General features: G+C 38.8%; 1 protein-coding gene across 1 annotated transcript in view; it reads right to left on the minus strand.

Annotated features, from left to right (window-relative positions):
• The window catches only part of LOC105224204 (estradiol 17-beta-dehydrogenase 11), a 31,568-nt gene extending 27,863 nt beyond the window's left edge, over nucleotides 1-3,705 (minus strand). Inside the window, exon 1 of the mRNA XM_011202212.4 lies at nucleotides 2,977-3,705. Coding sequence (XP_011200514.2) covers nucleotides 2,977-3,162 — 186 coding nt within the window. The 5' untranslated portion in view covers nucleotides 3,163-3,705. The remainder of the gene's footprint in view (nucleotides 1-2,976) is intronic.
• Nucleotides 3,706-21,874: the final 18,169 nt, after the last annotated feature.

Below are 21,874 nucleotides of genomic sequence, written 5' to 3' on the forward strand. Positions count from 1 at the left end.
AGCACAAAAATTACTCGTATAAAAAACGTACTGAGTATGTATAACATCAAATATGATAAACTTTATGATAAAAAGCTGAGTTACCGGGTTAAAACTTTATGATTGCCAAATCCCGTCAAGTAAAGGGCAACCCTCGTATCTAACAAACACTGAAATGTGTTGAAAAGCTCCGTCATTCCCTCTTGCTGTGTTATATAATACAATTTGTTGCCTTACTGTGAGATTATTTACTTTAGAATACGAGTATTATTTTGGCAATAAAAGCGCAGAAAATAAATATTCTGTCTGTCAACTTCTTGCCATGCAAGGGTTGCAACTGCACGCGGTACATTCGAAAGGCGTTTGCTGACTAAATATATATATTTACATACATATCTACACGCACATAAAAACATTTGTTAGCGCTTCTGCAGCTGAAAGTGAACTTAGTAGGCAGCCAGCTGCGTTAACCTTCACACTTAATTAGCTGATTTTGTTTTATGATTTACAAACTAAGCGCTAGTAGTAAATTGTTTACAGCTTTAGTTCATTTTTATCACTTTTCAGCGTATCAAGCATACGACTTTTGATTGCACAACTGCAGTTTACTTAGGTGGCATGCATATTTTTACAGGTGAGTGCGGAATTTGCTTGGTCCGTCTCGTGTGCGTCTAACTGCAGCGCCGCGCAGTTAAACGGCGTTCATTGGCAGCGGTGTGCAGAGCTAAATTGTTGCTAATAGGGTTGTGAAATGTCATTGTTTTGTTAATTAATATGCAAAAAAGGAGAATAGTTGTTGACCTAAGGTATATATGTAAATATGTAAAATTGTTTATGATTACTCATACGCTCCGTTAAACATTAGCTTCGGACGTTTGAAATGCATGTCGCTGTATAATAATGTTATTAATACATCTGAGCGTTTAAGTGGTTAACTGCGGAGGCATTCTGGTAGACTACAAAGGTACATAGTTACGGGTATACCCAGTTTGCATATCGTCAACCAAACTGGAAAATAGTGTTCATAACTTGACAGGAGAAGTAAAACAGTCATTTTGTGATTTTTGAAAGATCATTTGGGCCTAAGAAAAGTGAAGGCACGATTGGTTCCAATAGCACTAAATTTTGTTTCGAAAAAAAAGTAAAACAACGCTTTCCGACTAACAGGATGTCATGAAGCGTAATATTACAGGCAATGAGTATTGGATCTATACTCGTACTTACGAATCGGAAACAGATGATCAATCGGCCGAATATCGTGGCAAAGATGAGTCGAGGCCAAAAAAACCACATCAAAGCAGGTCAAAATTCAAAGATATGAATATTGACAGTTTTCTTCGATTATGGAGGTGTGGTGCAGTTTCAATTCCTTCTAATCGGCCAAACTGTCAACAAGAAATACTTTTTGAGTGTTATGCGTCGTTTGCGCGAATCTATTCAGAAAATGAGGTCGGAATCATGGGCCGTCAACCCTTGGTTATTGTACCACGATAATGCAGTTCCGAATTATGCATTGATTCTTCGTGAGTTTTTCGCCAAATTTTCAACCGATAATGTGCTTTATCACCGTATTCACCTGAGTTAGCTTGACTTTAGCAACTGTTCGAAGGTTTGGGAAAAACTTTGGCAAACGTTGAGGGCAAAGTGGATTATTTTGAGAGGGATGACATAGATTTTGAAGAATACATTAAGAATTTTAGAATTTTGCACAAAGTCTTACTATTTTTTGCTCGTAGTAGTATATCAATATTTGATAGGGTCTCCGATGTTTCCATCTGGGTTTTACAAACTTTGAGGGCAAACATAATATGACCTTTATTGAATACGTCAGATGTACTCTCTTTAAAGATTTTTTGCAGATTTCTTATGTTGGTTTATTTTAAGGTTTATGTTGTTTCTTAACCGAAAACAAAATATATATATATATTTATTGTACAGACAGCGGATCTGGGAGTCCAACTTCAATGATTTTCTAATACCCTTGTGAAAAAAATATGCAACCTAAGCCCGAATTTTTATTTTTCTAGAAATATTTATCCTCCATTATGTGACATATTTAATTTGTGTGGCTTCATTTCATCTTTTCTTTGTAAAAAGTACCAAAAAATTTGTAAAAAAAATACCAATAAAAGCCTTTAAGCTTTGCACAGTAAGCAGAGAACTTGTAAATAGAGGGTATGAATTCCCGCTATTTTTATACTATTTATGTACCATGTATCCACTTTCTGGGCTGATTCGTCGAATTTCGAATATTTTTTAATTTCGTAAAAGCGTTTACTCTTGTTATACTTATTTCTTATAATATTTTTTAATTAACTTTATTATTATCAGTGGATTTTTCTTAAAGGGTTTTGGGAAATTGAGCCCTCTTATCACCAATTTCGGAGATTTTAATTCGCATTCCAAGGAATTTAGGAAGTTACATCCATATTAAAAATCTGATGGCAGACACCATTTATTATTATCAGTGGCGGGGAGTAGGGGGGTTTTGGGGGTTAAATACCCTTCTTACCAACAAAACAGGTGATTTTACTCCATATTCAGAAGTATATACGAAGTTACAACAATATTAAAAATATTTAGGAAAACAATGACGCACCGCTCTCAGAAAAAATCCAGATTTACTACTGTTTACTTTTTATATTTTAGTTCTCGGGATTCATAACTTATCACTTATAATTAAATTTCAAAAATTCTGAAAGATAATGTAGAAAAGTGAATGAAAATCTTTGGATCATAGTATTTTCTACGTAAATCACACCTTGCAAAACTGCCAGCTAGTACTTATCTTTGTTGAAAATTTAAGCTTAAATAGTTCCGTAGTTATATATGATTAATATTTTCCCACCGGTCGCACTTTATTTTTCGCTTCATTAATGATTCATTTATATAAGTATTAATTTTTGCTCTTAGGAGTACTTGTACATATATCATTATTTAATAGGGTCTCCGCCGCTTCCATCTCGGTATAATGTCTACAACAGCTCATGGACTCACCTGGATAATATAGCCGATTGAGCATATGATGAACCATAAGAAGTCCCATATGGCATCCGCCCAGCTCCAAACGCTGCTTAGAAAGGACATCGCCGGCGGCGCGCTCGCAGTTGCTAATTGTCCGTTGGGCACATGGCCATTGGCGCCGCTGCCACTGGCTTTCGAAGTGTTGTTGTTATTCACCATTTTCACAGTTAATTTTAATTTTAATTACACAAATTATTATTTTGTTGAGAATTCAAAAATTCGGTTCATTCGTTTATTTGAGTTTTCGCGTTGGAATTATTAATTAGTTCTTATTGCAAGCGAACTGCAAGGAAAACACGTTGCCAGATCACATGAAATTCTGCAATATACACTAAAATATAAGGAAACCCACTTGCACTAAACACAGAATACCAAGCAAAACAGAAAAAAAGAAGTAGTTAATCTTGTTTAGACCGACTGCGACTTGTAAGTTTCGCAAGGAGTTTTGAAAACGCAGCAGAAAAAAATCACAATAAACCCAAGTGATGGCGAAAAAGAACTGTTCGCTAGTGCGTTAGTGTAAGTGTGTGTGTGGATATTTATCAATTATTTTCCTGGCTAGCAGGCTTTGCACGTAGGAGCTTGGAGCTTGAGTTTGGTAAAAATATAATCGTTATGCCGCGCTACACGTCCGCTCTGCTGAGCGTAAGAAACTTGAGTGTTCGCTAAATCGCTTCGAGTGTCGCTTGACTTCTCCGCTCGACTCACAGCGCGCAGCTCACTTTTGTGTGGCTTTCGATTTTCTCGAGGGCAACAACAGCAACAGCACACAACAAATGATAGCCAACAAAAACATAGTTGTAGCACGCTGGCGGGCAGCGTCTGCATGCGTCCGCACTCGACCAAAGCTTAGCTCCGGCGCTCAGCCGCTCAGGTGCAGCGGCAGGCTAATGCTGTAGCTTGAGCGGGCAGTGGCGCTGCAGCCCTAATTAAAATCGAACGTCACACAGCTGTTATGCTTCTTTATAGCATTCCGCTCGCACCACACTCTCCTACTCCTTCCTCATCTTTTTGTTTTTCGCACGCTTGACTTCACTTTGCATTACAGTTTTGGTACCGAACCCAAGCAAGCTGTCGGTTTTGTTGTTTTTCTTTTGTCTTCAACTTCTTTATCTAATTTTTGCTTTTCTGTTTTTCTTCGGCACTGTTCGGCACAGCTGATCGCTTTGTGCTGCGTTGGCTTTGCGCGCCAAAATGCTTGCAATCGTTTGGCGGTGGCCCGCGTAGTGGCTTTCCTGACGAAGAGACCTTCAAGGTTGGTTATTTTGTATTCCATTTTCCTTTCATTTCTTCAGCGTGGTATCTTTCTGAAACTTGAGAGCGAGAGCAATTCGTTTTCGTTTTCTTTTCTCGTAACTGTTTCCTCATGTTTCTCCATTCTGTTGTTTTGTTTTGAAGCGCTAATTGGTCTTCTTTGTCTTTATTATAATTTGTTCCGTCAGGTAAATTGTTTCCCATTCTTGTTCCGAAAGTGGGAGATGTGATAAACGTTTATTTCCTAATTTATTATTTATTTATTTTTGGAGCGTTTAGTGGCAATTGTTCCGCAGGAAGTATTTGAGAAACATTTTTCAATATGTGGTTACTTAATTTCTTTTTTATTTTAATGTGTTCGCATTTCCTTTCCGGCCGCAATGCGACCCCACATGGAACTGATACAAGGTCAGTTCTCCTGTCTTCCCGAAGCGCCAACCGCAATGAGCAAATTTTAGTGAGCTCTAAGGGCTTTCTTGCAGTTGAGCATCCATTCAACTCATGACTGGTGAAATTTGTACATACAACGTCCGGTGTGTTTAACGTGGGTACCTGCTGACGACCCACAGCATTCAAAAGCAAAGAGGATCAAATCAATGCGTTGCCTACAATTTTCAGTACCAATTGGAAGTGTGAAATGCATACACTAACCACCTTGGTAGGGTTCGAGGGCCCTCTAAAACATCTACCGAAATTTGGGTCCGTAAACCGATTGCAAAGTTACTCCACTTTCAATTGGCAAAGTGTCAGTTCTTCCCGCATTCGCGTTTTAACTATAACGACCACCTTCCGAAAGACCAGACGGCATGAGCAGGTGGAAGGCAACTTCGAGAGCTTTGCTCCCCGTGGTACCACAATTAAGTCTTCGGCCAGACCTCATAGTCGGAAATCTTACCAATTGAGCTTTCACACTGCTCTGAACTAGGAACCAAGGGTTGGACCTCATACGCACATTAGAGGCACACATCATTCACACAAGAAGCTAACCCTAGTATACAGTTAAACGCCTCCGCCGTCTAAACAATTCACGCGCATACGACTCTAACTGTTTGGCATTCCGACTAGCGCAGATCACAGCGGTAACATCCCCATACCACTCAGATGTCCGAGTACATCAGCCATTCTGCAATAATATGCACCCTATCCTCGACCCGCGCCTCCTACACAAACATCCCGAACTATCAGATAGGTGCCTTAGACAGAATCTGAAGTTTGGGTTACCCTCACAAACCTAATGTTCACCCGGACGATCGGTGGACGAACCGGCTCTTAAGCAGCAATGTCCCCGTTTTTTCCATCTATATGTCCACCCCATAATTAAAACTTGCGAGAGACCAGGAGAAGAAGGATGCGCTTAAAATTTACAGAGTAAGTGACCTGTCCAAGCAAAGAGTCCATCATGATGTTCCAAATAGAATGGGCCAAAGATGGAACCCTGCGAGCAGTCGCGAACTACTCCGATCTCCACACTCCCATTTATGCCGACTAGACAGGCCTTTATGTCCAAAAAGCAGCTCTTCCAAAGACTAATTTCCGAACAGCCAAGCTCCACCAGTCGTTGCACCACTCGTCCCCAGCTTAGGTAGTCTAACGCCGTCTTGACATGCACCCTAACAATATTCTGACCATAAAACCATGCATCCTCTATACTGCGTCTTTTCCTGAACCCATACTGCCTATACCTCATGCGTCCTTCTGAAGCCGTTCCACCATAATTCATTTCAGCACTTTTCCGGGTACTGGAAGGAGACTGATGCTTCTATATGAACAAGGATCGCTCCTGAACTTATTAGGAGACTTCAGGAAAGGAGCAACTCTAGCACTTTTCCACTCGCGTGGAAAGTATGTCTTCCTGATTCACTTGTTATAAATAGCCTTCAGTATTCCGGAATGAGCTTTGACAAGCTTTCGCACATCTCACCGCTTAAACTATCAAGACCTGGAGACCGTTTGAGAATAACCAATTTGTACATGTACATGTATTTATGTATATGTATACATACATATCTGTCTGGCCAATCGATTTCGACTTCGTAAATTATTCATTTAGATAATTTTGCTACCGACGGACTAGTTTGTGGTCAAGCTCAGAGCCAAATAGACAACTTCGGCTATGGATCCATATCATCTACAAGTTGTTAATATCACTTAAATCGTCTTGAAATGTGATTTTCTACTCCATCTGCTTACAAATATAGAACCAAAGTGACATAGTCACGGAGCTGCTGACTGCCAATTTTTAGTGCCTTCCATGGGAGTCATCTGTTGTCAAAGCCACCCAAATGTATACCGTTCCGCAACGAAAGCGTATCGGTATATAATATACAATATATAACAAACATTGTATGAATTAAGAAGCAGCAAAATTAATTCTAAAAACTAGTTCGGCTCAGCGCTTCTAACTTTGCATATCTGAGGCAGGAGGTCACGAGTAACAACATACAAATACAGAAATATAGAAATAACATTTCAGACAGCAAAATTTAGAATCTATTAATATATGAACATAATTATAGGTATAACCGTAAAAAATTCTAATGAATTGTCTGATTTCTAAATTGTTATTATAAAAAAGCTTTAAGTAAATGTGGAGTTGATGCTTGCGAATTTGTAGTTTTGAATAAGTATTTGGCTTGACCTTGAATAAATAAAGGCGAAAACAGGATTTTCTGTATTTTTTGCTAACTGCTTAAAATTTTTTTGTGCTGAAGTAGTTAAAGTTATCGTATATTTATTCTATGGCGTCGTTAAATCAACTTGGTTTGAATTAACTGAGTGAGGGTCACTGCTTTTTTACTCTTGCAACATGTTGAGAGAGAGTATAATAATTTTGTGCACCTAACGGTGTTTATAACACCATAAACTAAGCGAGATAGATATGGGATTATGTATAGATAAATGATCAGCATGACGAGATATTGCATAATTGCTTGGATTCCAATGCTCTTGTTGACGTTTTGCACCTTAAAGCATTTCCCAGACTTTGATTCTTGCAAGTTGCAAGAGTATAAAATATTCGGTTGCACTCGAACTTAGTCCTTGCTTACATATTTATACACCTTAATATAGTAAGTTAAATTAAAACCTGAAAAACATTATTGCCTAATTACCATCTCAAAGAATATTTAGTTCAAACTCTAGCGATTTTGCAAAAGGTTGCATTTTGACACACCCACGTATCAGCAACGGAGACTAATTCCAGTATAAGTTCAAGTATATAAACGGAACTGAAGAGAAATTCTACAGTTATTTTATAAAGGTTCGATCAAGATACAAGAGTCTAGTAGTAGCAGACAAGCCCCACCATCAACAGATTTTAAGGGTGTTTGGATTAAGTGCGTTAATAACACTAAAAGGACTGTATAATAATACTAAAGCTTTGAGCACTTCCCGAGATGAAAAACGTCTCTTTGATATAAATAAACAGTCAGCTTAGAAGGCAAATGCAAAGCGAATGGAAAAGGAAAGGAAAGGTCAGCGAAGCGTCACCTTTAATAGTGAGAAAACTGAGACTTTTAATCAGATTAGGCGTCCGTCCCTCTGCGGAATAAAGAAGACCAAAAATGCCTTGCCACTCCTGTCTTGTCTTTCCACTTCGCCTTAGGGCTCGCGTTTTAGTGGCCAGCTGTGCTTTCCTCAGTGAGTGGGATTGATGAAATTCTCACATAACCCTCACTATAAACGCATTACTGGCGGGTAATCCGGCTGGATGAAACCGAGGAAGCATATCGGCAAGCGCTGATTCTGCTAAATGTGGTGTCCGTCGGTCCTCTCAGCAAAACCATGTGAGTCATAATCTATGGGTTCGATGAGTGATCCTTAAGTTAATCCCGACGGATGCCAAAGTTGATGCCGCTCAGACTTTAGTTGTGGTGGATACGACAGGTGGAGATGGTCAAAGGACAATTAACATCGACCCGAATATTTTGAACATAGCGAATTCTGGGGCGGTTCATCAATTGGCGACTCCTTCCTCAGCCTCGAACAGCTGTTGGAAGAGGTGCACGTCAAGTACGACGTAGGCACTGAACAAGCACTTCTGGAGAAGAGCCCGAAGGAACGGAGGTTCTCAAGATTAACCTCCAACATGCGAAGGCAGCCTCCGCCAATTTATTGCTTCGTCGAAGCCGTGTCGTCATGATCCAGGAACCGTGAATAACTAGTAACGGCATACCTGCATTGAGGACGAATAGTAATAAGCTGCTGCGGACCAAAGATGCAGTTAAAACCAGAACATGTATGATAGTCCGAAATGAATTAACAGTATTTCTTTTACCTAACAACGTTGATGTGGTGACGCCATAACTGAAACGCGACGCCGGAGATTTCTGGTTAATCTATGCATACATGCCACAAGGAAGGAACCACCTCCCGTAATGTTGAGAAAGACCTTGGCTAAAGCGTCAGGAATAAATTCTGTATCCTAATGTGTTCACGGAAGCTTGACTAGCGCTGGGCCATCATCGGTACATGCGCTGTCTCAAAATTCATTAGGCCCAAGGTCGATTGCAAGAGTTCTAGTGATCTCTTTGCCCTCAGTAAGGCTAGCCTATCCCCAGTTGTGGAGCTTTTAACAGGCCATTGTCCAATTGGCGTCCATGCTGTAAAGGTGGGAAGCCTAACAGATGCCATTTGTAGAAGCTATATGTATTATAGGAAGACGAGGCGCAACAACTCCACACTTCCTTCTTGACTGTCCCGTAGTTGGAAGGTCAAGACTCCCACTGAACTGGCGGGAATTGAAATTAAACGCCTGTGCAAATTTGCTTTGGTTACTAAGCGTTTGGCTATTTTATAAGTTCGAACAAAGGAGTTCTTGTTTTCTATGGCTTGACAAAGGACTACATTCAGCATTCCACGTGAGACCTCTCTACATCAGCCATCTAACCTAACCTAACCAAACCACAAAGTAATACTCGTATTTAATCCCCTGGTTCCGTGGGAGTTTCTGGAATAGGTGAGGTTTAGCGGATTATAGTTCCACATTCCGGCTTTCCATGCTTCCCTTTACTACAAAAAATAAAAAAGGTACCCAATAGAACCACAATACTTCATTTTCAAAGGCTCTTTCCAGCGAAGGGAAAGTAATAAATTGGAATTTATAATGTAAGTTTTTACTAATTTCACTTTTTTGCTTGCGTTTTTCGAAAGTGTTACTAACAATTTTTGCGCGAAAATATTCAAATGTTAAAATATATTTATTTCAAATCGTTATGCATATCTACGGCTCACTTCACAATCCAGTTATGCAAATGAAATCAGCAGCATAAAATGCAAAACGCTTTGTGCGCAACAAAACAACAAAGGCAGCAACAGCGTGTCAAAACAAAGTGGTGGAGGAGAACAGCAAGAAGCTTTAATTAGTTGGCAGAATCCAAAGCGTCGGATTTGTGCGTTTCTGCAGAACGGTGCGCGTGCCGCAGCGAGTTCAAGAAACTCGCTAACCAAATAAAGGTCAGTGGTTAGTCAATTGTGGTCTGCAGTTGTTGTTGCATTAATTGCATTAGTTATTTGCCTCATTAAGTGGCTTTTCGTTAGGTTTTGTTTTGAATTTTCTTAATTATCGATTTTTTTGTTTGATTTTGGTCAGCAACTGTCTTAGTAGCGGACTTCATTTTAGTGTTTTTGTGCAACTAAAAATCATAATAATAACTAGAAAGAACCAAGTTACAATATATGCTTGAAGACCGATGAATCACTAGCACTAAAGCACACTTTCTACATTGTTTCATATATTTGAAGGCACGGAGATTTATTGTAAATTCATATGAGACTCACTCACACACCGAACGGACTAAAATTGTTCGCTAAATTACCGATTTTTCTCTTCCGGTTCTTTAATAAATAAATCTGTTGCTCCACGTAGTTTTGTATTTTCTATGCTCGTCACTTTCAAGCATTTTTTCAGGCACATTAACTCTTACTTTCTAATAAATCAATTCAACAACGAAAGAAGAAGTATTTCTTCAATGCATTGCACTAAATAATGTTTCTCTTCTGGAAAACTGCACCGTTTTGACAGCCCATTCAATGGGAATGTCAATTTTAGCGCATGCGCAGTTGTAATGTTTGTTGTAAGTTCTTTGTGTTATTCCATACAACTCTGCATTGCTGTCTTCACCTGTACACCGAGTAATTATTTTTCGGTATTAATTCCAAGTATTATTGATATTCACCACTAGCAGGACTAAGAAGCATTTCTTGACGTGGTTGCTCTACGAAAGCATCACTGTTTGCATTCTCACCAATGTTGTGTTTTAAAGGTACACTTTTTGGTAATTAAAGTGTGTTTTTTTAGACAAGAGGTTTTCAAGAAGAAATTAAACGCTTACGAGTTAATGGTATGGCTAAGAACTTAGCGTCTTTTTTACAAAGATAAGGGTTTTCTTGGAGACGTCTGTCAGCAATATAGCGTCGAATATTATTTTCCAAACCGTCACTCGTTTTAAACTTACCTGCGTAGGCATGCGACTGCACATGGCCCGAAAAAGAATAGTAACGGGTGATTTTTTTGAGGTTAGGATTTTCATGCATTAGTATTTGACAGATCACGTGGGATTTCAGACATGGTGTCAAAGAGAAAGATGCTCAGTATGCTTTGACATTTCATCATGAATAGACTTACTAACGAGCAACGCTTGCAAATCATTGAATTTTATTACCAAAATCAGTGTTCGGTTCGAAATGTGTTTCGCGCGCGTGTTTTGTTCAGCGATGAGGCTCATTTCTGGTTGAATGGCTACGTAAATAAGCAAAATTGCCGCATTTGGGGTGAAGAGCAACCAGAAGCCGTTCAAGAACTGCCCATGCATCCCGAAAAATGCACTGTTTGGTGTGGTTTGTACGCTGGTGGAATCATTGGACCGTATTTTTTCAAAGATGCTGTTGGACGCAACGTTACGGTGAATGGCGATCGCTATCGTTCGATGCTAACAAACTTTTTGTTGCCAAAAATGGAAGAACTGAACTTGGTTGACATGTGGTTTCAACAAGATGGCGCTACATGCCACACAGCTCGCGATTCTATGGCCATTTTGAGGGAAAACTTCGGACAACAATTCATCTCAAGAAATGGACCCGTAAGTTGGCCACCAAGATCATGCGATTTAACGCCTTTAGACTATTTTTTTGTGGGGCTACGTCAAGTCTAAAGTCTACAGAAATAAGCCAGCAACTATTCCAGCTTTGGAAGACAACATTTCCGAAGAAATTCGGGCTATTCCGGCCGAAATGCTCGAAAAAGTTGCCCAAAATTGGACTTTCCGAATGGACCACCTAAGACGCAGCCGCGGTCAACATTTAAATGAAATTATCTTCAAAAGTAAATGTCATGAACCAATCTAACGTTTCAAATAAAGAACCGATGAGATTTTGCAAATTTTATGCGTTTTTTTTTAAAAAAAAGTTATCAAGCTCTTAAAAAATCACCCTTTACATCGGTGTTTAATCGCACAAACTTGGAGGCCACGCAAAGTCCTACAACGTGAGATAATGCGATCTATGGTTTCTCGTATTACCGACTCTGTTGGGCGATTATAATCCATTAATAAAAAAATATTAAGAAATAAATATTTATTACCATGAGAACCTTCTATTTGTTAAGATCCGAAGGAGTATGTTACGAATTGGCCAACGTGGTAAACCTACCGTAATTTTTTTCGAATAACTTTATAAAATGCAGATAATTTAATTAAAATATTTTTTAAATAACTACAAAGTATTAGGCCATCAATTTCTATCTAAAAGAGCTTGTCTAATACAATTTTTAAGGTGGAGGTACTCAATGAATTCTCTTAAAAAGGAACCTCTTACTTTTATCTTTTTCACCAGATTAATGAAAATATCTATTAAATCAACCAAAGACTCACGAAGAATCAATGCAATGTGCGACGGTGCAAAAATCAAGCATTGTCGACCCATAATTCAGTCCTCTTTTTACGAGAACCTTCGGGCAAATGACGCATAACACTCAAATAGTATTCCTTGTTGATATTTTGGCCGTTCGTAAGAAATTTAAAGTGCTCCATACCGCGATAATCGAAGAAAACTGTTAACATAACCTTGATTTTTGACCTACTTTGACGTTGTTTTTCAGCTTCAGCTCAGCTTTGCCACGATATTCGGCCGATTGATCGTCTGTTTCCGAGTCGTAAGCATAGATCCAATACTCATCGCCTGTAATATTACGTTTCATAACATCCTGTTAGTCGGAAACCATTGTTTTACTTTTTTTTTTCGAAACAAAATTTAGTGCTATTGGAACCAATCGCGCTTTTACTTTTCTTAGGATCTTACAAAATGGTTTTCATTGATCCTTTTGATATTCCAACGATGTAAGTAAAGTAAGAACTCTGATTGTTAATCATCGATCCTCAAACACTAATTGCTTTATTTTTTTGACGTGGTAATCATCAGTTCTTGCTGATGGCTGTCCTGGACGTAGTTTGTAATCAACGCGTACTCCAACCTCTTTGAATAATTTGTACTAATCGACCTTCCTTGAATAATTTGGAGCCATGTTTAGAAGTTCACGCAAGTGAGAAGTTCTTTGAGTGCCATTCACTTGGGAATGGCCGGAAACGATTCTTTTACATATGGTTCAAGCAGCTCACGACTTCGGGTCTTAGATCAAGTATCCTCTGAGTAGCCAGAAACATCCGTTTGAAGGATAAGGATTACGATTTAAAGGCATGCACCTGGAATGTGCGGTCACTTAATTGGGAAGGTATAAGGCTGACATCACCGCCGTCCTAGAAGTGCGCTGAAAGGAACAAGGACTGAGACGAGTATACTTATAATACATAACTGCCGGAACTTGTTACAGAACTTATGGCAGGTTTTATTCTAAGTATTCATAAGCAATTAATTACAAGTTGTTCTGAAAAATACATATGTGACCTAGAAATGTAACACGACTAGTCACTACTTCGTGCTGTCAATCAAAACATTTTAAAATTATGCAAATAGTTTTTTTATGTGGAACTAACAGATTAACTAAATATAAAAAACGACGATTATCAAAAAATTAATTGATACACATGCCACTAATAGAGTCCACTAAGCCTTTACAAAAACCAGCTTATCGCGCATTCTACCAAACATTGAACCATAAAATGCGCTCTTAATAGTAAAACGCTCAAGTGGCGCGATTATGTCATAAAGTCGCAGTGCAAAAAACCGCACGAATGTAAAACTGAAAAGTACCTGCTAAAAAGCACGGAAGCACAGCGTCAACGGCTGTCGGCAGACGTCGTTGAGTGGCAGAACGCCACTTCACAACACACATACATACAAATAACTGCCAATTTTTGTTTGTATTCGCATTGTTTTTGCAAAGAAGCCACTTCCTCTTCATTTGCAGACTACGTTTGAGGAAGTCAAATAGGTTAAATTACAAACAGAGCCACACATGCACACACACCTACACAGCGAATGTGATGACACGATCCACAGATCTAAGAATATCCGGTAAATTATTTGAATTCTAATAATCTACGCTTCTGCACACACACACACACATATGCAAAGAGCAGACTTAAAGAATAACAAAATTTGCGCAAATTTTATTCAGCGTCATTTGAAGGCCAACCGAAGAATTTGTAAATCCAGTTTTTTCAATAAATCGACTTAATATTTATGTGTGTATGTGCATGTGTATGTGTGTTTGCAAAAAAGTTTTAATTTCGACCTATTAAATAATACAGTATACACACATAAATATGTATGCGGGAGTTCACACACTACTAAATCAACCCATGCATACGTGTGTGTGTGTGCGTCATCGCATCGGTCAGCATTACTATGATGCGGAAATTATTGAATTCTTTATTTATTGCTTAATGCATACGAACAAAGCAATACATATGTACATACATGTATATCTATTTTGTTGCTTTATCATTTGGACTAATTTTAAATAAACATTAGTGCTTTGATTATGTTTTCTTCGAAATCCGTCTTCATATGTTTTCGCATATCGCTGGGGTTCAACGTCTTTTTGACGTCTCAAAAACAAATGCTAATGTGTCTTTAGGCTTAGCACAGAAGTGAAGAAGCTAAAAAATGTGTTTATTAAAAGTTTATTAAAATTAAAATCTTGTAGAAGCAAGAAAAAACGGTAAATTTAGATGCGGCGAAGCTAAAAGGTGATTGATTTTGAAGTTCCTTACTTTTCAAAGAAAAAACATAGAAACTTCAAAGTTAAGGGGCACACCTAGTGTAATGGCCTAAAAAGGTGATTTTTGGGAATTTCGATTAAAAAAATACTTTATCAATTATTTCAAAATTTTAAGAATATGTTTATACATGTTTCAAGATATACAGTGAAATTTTTGAAGAAAAAAATTAAATATTTTTTAATTTATAGTCGATCTCCAACGACGCGAAAAAAAGGTCCTTCACTGCTGCAGAGATTCCGGTCTTCTCCGTGGGTGAAATCTAAAAAAAAAATTCCGTTAAATTAGATAACATTGTCTGTACAATGACCTACGATAAAAAAAAAAAACAAAAATTGACAACATGGCAGCGTTTTAAAAAAAAGTCGAATTTTACCCAAAATGTTGGTCGTTGTTGGCCTGCCAAAATTCGATTTTTGGATCAGATCAAAAATCGATAGGTCATTGTACGGAGAACTATATATAGAACATGTAAAAAAATTCGATAGTGATCGAATCATTTGTTTTTGAGTAATCACTGCAGCAAATTCGGAAAATGCTGTTTCGAAAAAAAACGCGTTTAAAGATAAATTGATTGTATTACTACTACTACTCTTTTAAATGGGTGTAACTCAAAAACTGTTTCAGATATCGATTTGAAATTTTATTATGTTATTTTTAAGGGTATAACCTATCGAAATATGAAAAAAAAATTGATTTTTTTTTGAAATTCCACACAAGATGTGCTGCTCACAGAAGTGTTCTCTCAATAAATTATGGGATTTCTTATAAAAATTTTTGCGACGTGTTGGAAAAGGCGCCGTCTTGTTGAAACTAAATGTCACCGAGATCACGAGCTTCAATTTCAGGCAGTAAATAATCGGTTATCATGGCGCGTTAACGTTCGCCCAATAACCACGCCAAACCGTCGTTTTTTTCTAGATGAAATTGCAGCTCTTGAATCCTTCCAGGTTACTCTGCGTCCCAAACTCGGAAATTTTGCTTGTTTACATATTCATTGTGCCGGAAGTAGGGCACATCGCTGAACAAAAATTGGCTTGAGAACGGCGGATTTCCTTGAAACTTTTCAAGAGCCCATAGAGCGGATCGATGTCGTTTTGGCTCGACCTTCTCAGTTCTTGCACAAGCTGCATTTTGTATGTTTTCAATTTAAAACCTCGACGTGAAATGCGCCAAGTCGTTCTATACGTCAGTGCGAGTTGCTGTGAACCGCGCCGATTCGACTCTCCACGGTCTTCGTGTACATTATCAGCTACGGCTGCTATGTTCCCTTCACTGCGTGCTGATATGGTCTATTCCATCGAATATTTTCCAATAATGAATGATGAAATGGCAAATAATAGTAAAAAAAAATATGACAGCTTAACACGACACACGTGTGATCTGACAAAACAAAGGCTATTGAATAAAGTGCACCTGTTATAACACCCTTTAAAGTTGCATTTCTTTTACATATAGGTAAAGGCTGTTTTTAAATGTGGTTTTGATGAAGAAATAGCACGCATATATGTATATATATAAAAGTTATGGCCAAGAATTTAGATATCTGCGCAATTTCGGCGGTTGTGTAAGATTAGCCCACATTTTCAAACCTTGGAGGCAGCTAAAGGTGGCGTTCATACCGAAGGCCGTCAAGAGCTTTTATGTTAAATCGAAGAATTTCAGACTTATTAGTTTCCCACGGTTTTGGTGAAGAAGCTGCTGAGACTTATTGACCTCAACTTCACAGGCAGTATACCGAGAGAGATGTTATGCCTACAGCAAAGACAGGTTAACTAACACTGCTCTGCAGCTCATTGTGGCATGGTTAGAAGGAGCCCAATTGTATAAGGAGTATTCAATGGGGATGCTTCTCGACATTGAGGGAGTATTCAATAATGTGAGGCAGAATGCGGTCATAAAGCAACAAACGTCTCTTATAATGCCTACTATGCGGGAGAACTGTCGTAGTGGAGTGGGCATTACGTAAGTTAGATAGAGGTACCACGCGAAGTGGGGTTTTGTCTCCTTCGAAATTTTACTATAATTTTAGTGGTAAATAACTTTTTAAAAGAATTCGAGGTACGCAGGTGTCAGAATGGCAGTCTATGTAGATGATGCTGTCTTCATAGTTAAAGGAAACCCGTTTGCGAGTTAACCCAAGAGTACACTGGGCTATATAGGCGAAATGAAGCGGCTTAATTGACAATCTATGTAAAACTGAACTGGTCAACCATGGGACTTAATGCATCCATTTCGAAATTCCCTCTTATTTTGACTGCATCCCTGATTACTTGCACCATTGCGTCATCTATTCCTACTGGCATCTTCTTCACGAACATGAGATTTGTGAGTGCGGCGGAGTCGCTGGAGAGGAATCAAAGCTCAAGTGGAATGTTGAAGGAAGTTTTCTTTCAGACACTTTCATTAAACTTTGCACATTGGCAACGGCGAATTCGACTGCGAGACCACAACTGTGCTGTATTTCAACCAAAATAGGCAGCCATCCAGCGGGTTTTTTTAGGCGGTATACCATACATCCACTCCGATAGCAACTCTGCTTTAAGCATGTTAACAGTAAGCTCAAATGTAGTCAAGGAGTACATGACATCACTAGCGATTGTATCACGCTACTTCCACATCAAACTTGTCTGGGTGCCTGGTAATTTTTCCAATCCTCGAATCGTCGTTTCTCAAGCACCAATTACATTATTTTAGTGACATGTTGATCATCAGATATTTTTCTGGCCGTACTGGACGTGGTTTGTCGCCAAAGCGTTCTCGACCCTCTTTGAGTAATTTGTACCAATCAAAAACACTTTAAGACGAAATATCGTCTGTCATCAGACAAACAGTCGTCGCACTCGCGACTTAGCTGCCACTGTCACTGTTGACAGTCAAAATCGAAGTCGGAGATAATTTCGTCTATCTTCGTACCAGTATTAACACCAACAACAATGTCAGCCTGGAAGTCCAATCCAGAATAACTCTTGCCAACAGATGCTACTTCGGACTGAGTAGGCAATTGAAAAGTAAAGTCCTCGAAGAACAAAGACCAAACTCTGTAAGTCTCTCATTATTCCCATCATGCTCGTATATGCTCTGCACCATATATGAATAGACGATGACAACATTTGATGAGTCAGCGTTACGAGTTTTCGAGTGAAAGGTTCTGCAGAAATTTTAGGATCCTTTGCCTATTGGCAACGGCGAATCGGCAGTCGATGGCACGATGAGCTATACGAGTTGTACGATGACATTGACTTAGTTCACCGAATTAAGAGACAACAACTACGCTGGCTGGGTCATGTCGTCCGTATGGTTGAAGGATCAGGTGGAGAAGGACCTGGCTACACTTGGAATCAATCTCCAATTGGCGCCAAAAAAGCGATACTAGCAAGATCTAAGCCGAACGAAACTATTTTAACTATTCTATTCTACAATCCGAAAATTTTACTAATTTTATGCCCCTAAGATAAGTACATATGCCGCAATTCACCGCATTTCGTTCTAGCATTTACATGTATCCAACTCGATTCGTGTTAAGTAGTACAAGCACTGTAAGCGAATGTTACTAATGATATAACCTAATGCCATTTGAAGTTGTGTAACCGCGATTTTAGTCGCAGATTCACTTCGAAAATATGTTGTAGCAATAAAATATGCTAAGCTTTTATGTTACACGTTTGTCATTTAGCTTGCCTTCTAACTCCAAAACAATCATTAATATTATTTTTACCTAACATTTCATACATACTTATACACATATGTATATTGTTCGTCATTCGCTTTATGCAGTTTTCAGAATGCACATTAACAAACAGCCCACCTTAGGCAATTAGTAGACATACATATAATATACAGTCAATAATCTTGTGGATTACATGGTACGTTAGTTTCACAAGTGCCAACATTCTTGTTTGCAAATTATACAACAGTGTAAATAAGAGATCTGCAAATAATGCTAAGATTTGAAAGAATTTATTAAAATTCTACAGAATTAAAAGTATTGCGCAATAATTTGTTTGCCAAAAATTCAATCATTTGTAGAGAAGTACGTCGAGTATGTGACTGAACGACACACTTTATTTTCCTAGAGTCGTCATCCGTTAATTGAAATGAAGGTAGTGATTTCGAAATGGAAAAGTATGTATGTGTTTGCAATATATTGCTAATTTATAAACATATTTGTACTCGTATATATGTATGCAGTTATGTATTGTTAAAAACTTGCGGCTCCAAGCAAAAATTGACATCTTGATCTTCTTTTTGCAGATTAGTGATGCATTATTACCAGCGTCGATGGCACTTATGATATACACTTACATACATACATATCTACATATGCATATGTACTTGTATGTATGTATTTCTATTATATAATTATTTGCATTACTGCTGAACTTTGCAATCAAGATTTAATCGTTAGCATTTGGGTAGGAATGACATTGCTTCGAGCAACTACGAATGACAAAATAATTGCCGGTTTTATTATTATATTATTTTGTCTAATTGTTTACTTCCCGGAAGTAGTACAATAATGCTGACACAATTTTAACTAGAACAAGCAAACTCGTTAACTTTGGTTGTACCGAAACTATAATACCCCTCACAAATACAAAAGTTTCCATACTAGAAGTCGGTTTTGATCGCTCAATTGGTATGACAACTATATACTATAGTCTAAAATCCTTGGCATTCTCGATTTTAGACCTATTAGCCTTACCTCATTTATGCTGAAGGTACTAGAAAGGCTAATAGATATACACGTAAGAACAATAATGGCGGAGAAGTTATCGAAGTCCCAACATGGTTTAACCTATGGGCTAAAAGCAATGGTCTAGGAGTTAACCCGAACAAAACAGAACTGATGTTATTCACTAGCAGAACCAAAATACCTCAGTTTCAACTTCCGGTACTAAACGGCACAACACTCACTCTATCCCCAACAGCTAAGTATTTGGGGGTGGAGATTGACGCCAAACTGTCCTGGAAAATAAATATAGAAAAAAGAATAAACAAAGCATACATGGCCTACTATACTTGTAAGTAAATCGTCAACAAGAATTGGGGTCTCAAACCAAGTATAATCATGTGGATGTACACGGCGGTCATAAGACCCATACTCACTCGTATGGAGCTCTGGTATGGTGGCCAGCGCTAAACAAACCGTACAACATTAGAAAATTAAATGGAATACAAAGAGCAGCATGTGCGGGTGTTACGGGCGCAATCAGGTCATGTCCGACTGATGCGCTCAATGTGATCCTGCTTCAACTACCAATGGAAAACAGCAGCTATTGCGGCGATAAGAATAAAAGAATTGGGAGGTTGGAATCAGCAGAACTACGGAGATAGTTTAATTCTAAACAAGCTCACTATTAATAAATCAGACTACATTCTCCCAAAGCTGGATTTCAATAGACACTTCCAGGTGAGGATACCATCTAGATGAGAATGGAGAAGAGGTTCAATTGCAGAGGAGGGTACCACCTCAGTCTATACCGACGGGTCCAAAATGGACTGCGGAGTGGGCCCGGGGGTATTCTCCCCTGATCTGGGCATATCTCTCTCTATACGTCTACCGAACTCGGCTAGCATCTTCCAAGCAGAAGTACTAGGCATTGAAAAAGCCTGCGAAGTTCTATTTGAAAACCACGGGAATATATATAAAGCAACTATATTTACGGATAGCCAGGCGGCCCTCTTGGCATTGTCTTCACCCGTGACAAATTCCAGTATAGTTCACAACTGCAAGAGAGCACTAACCTCAATAAAAGACAAGCTCCAGCTAAACTTGATCTGGGTTCCCGGCCACAGGAACATTTTCGGTAACGAAAAAGCAGATGAGTTGGCAAAGGCAGGAGCTTTCCTCAATGAATCCGAGGCGGAGCTCATACCGAGCCCGCTAGGATCGATCAAAGGAGAGATCAATAAACAATTTCATCAAATTGCTAACAACAGGTGGAAAAACATTACAAAATGCGTCATAACTAAACAATTATGGCCAACATACGACAGGAAAAGAACCAACGACCTATTAAATAGGTCAAGAAAAAGTATTTACAGAATAACAGCTACCACAACAGGGCACTGGCCATTTGGGGAACATGCGTCCAAAATGGGTATGCCCTACAACAACATCTGCCGTGGCTGCGGAGTAGCAGGGAACAAGGAAACAATCTTCCACTTTCTCTGCGAATGCCCAGCTCTGGCACAGATCCGACACAAAACACTCGGAATCCACCAAGCACCAAACCTTGAATGGATTTCCACCAAAAGCATATCGGACATAAGTAGTTTCATCGAAACCTCAAAATGGTTTGAGAGAGAAGGTGGAACGTAACAGCAGATACAGGAGGTTCTACGAATAGTGTACCAAAATGGCACATCAGTGCTAATTGAACCCGATAGGGCTGCACTCCTACCACCTACCTATATACTATAGTGGTCCTATCTCAAAAATTTCTTCGGACATTTCACCGTTTGCCTAGGGCAATAAGTCATGCCAATTTCATAAAGATACCAGGTTAACCAAAAAAGGTTTCCTTACACAAGTATTAAATTTCAATGGATTAGATTGTATAACAGCTTTAGTATATCTGAAGAATTTCTTCGTAGATTCTACCATTTCCATGGAAAAATATCGATGCCAAATTCCGAGAGGTTACCTTGCCAAATAATCGATCGTTCTATTTGGATGATAGCTATATGCTACAGTTATCCGAAATCGGCGGTTCCGGCATATAAGCAGCTTCTTAGAGAAAAAAGGTTATGTGTAAAATTTCATGTCGATCTCTCAAAAATTGTGGATTAGTTCGCGTATATACCGACAGACGGACTTGCCTCAATCGACTCAGCTCGTCAAGCTGATCCTTTACATACATATATTTTTATGGTTTCCGGCGTTTCTTACTAGGTGTTACAGGGTATAAAAGTGAGGCGCTTTATTATAGCAACGAATTTGCTAAAAACAGTGCGAACAATAGGAGCGGAGTTATAACGTGACAGTGCTCAAGTGTCGAAGATCAGTGGTTGGAAATCTACGTCAACTAAAAGGATGACATTGAGGTATAAAAGCTTTGCATAGTAATTACCAAGTAAAGAAGGGCGAAGTTCAACTCTATACTCAAATGTTATACTGGTCTACAGTACTTTTGTGGAGCTAGATATATGACCTGTTTTGGATACATTTGTGCTCACGATTCACGACACCATCAATGATTATGTGAGATTTGTTTAGTTTTAAATTTTTGTTTTCATTTTCTTCTTCTTTATTGGCGTATACTCCGATTATGCGGTTATAGCCGAGTTAACAGCATCGCGCAAGCCGTTCTTCTTTTTTGATGTTTGGCGAAAATTAGAGATTTCAAGTGCGGCCAGGTCTTTCTCCACCTGCTCTTTCCAACGGAGTGAAGGTCTTTCTCTTCCTCTGCTCCCCCGGCGGGTGTGGTCTTTTAATT

The sequence above is a fragment of the Bactrocera dorsalis genome, chromosome 1 (genome assembly GCF_023373825.1).
Source record: "Bactrocera dorsalis isolate Fly_Bdor chromosome 1, ASM2337382v1, whole genome shotgun sequence".
In the NCBI taxonomy this organism is placed as follows: Eukaryota; Metazoa; Arthropoda; class Insecta; order Diptera; family Tephritidae; genus Bactrocera; species Bactrocera dorsalis.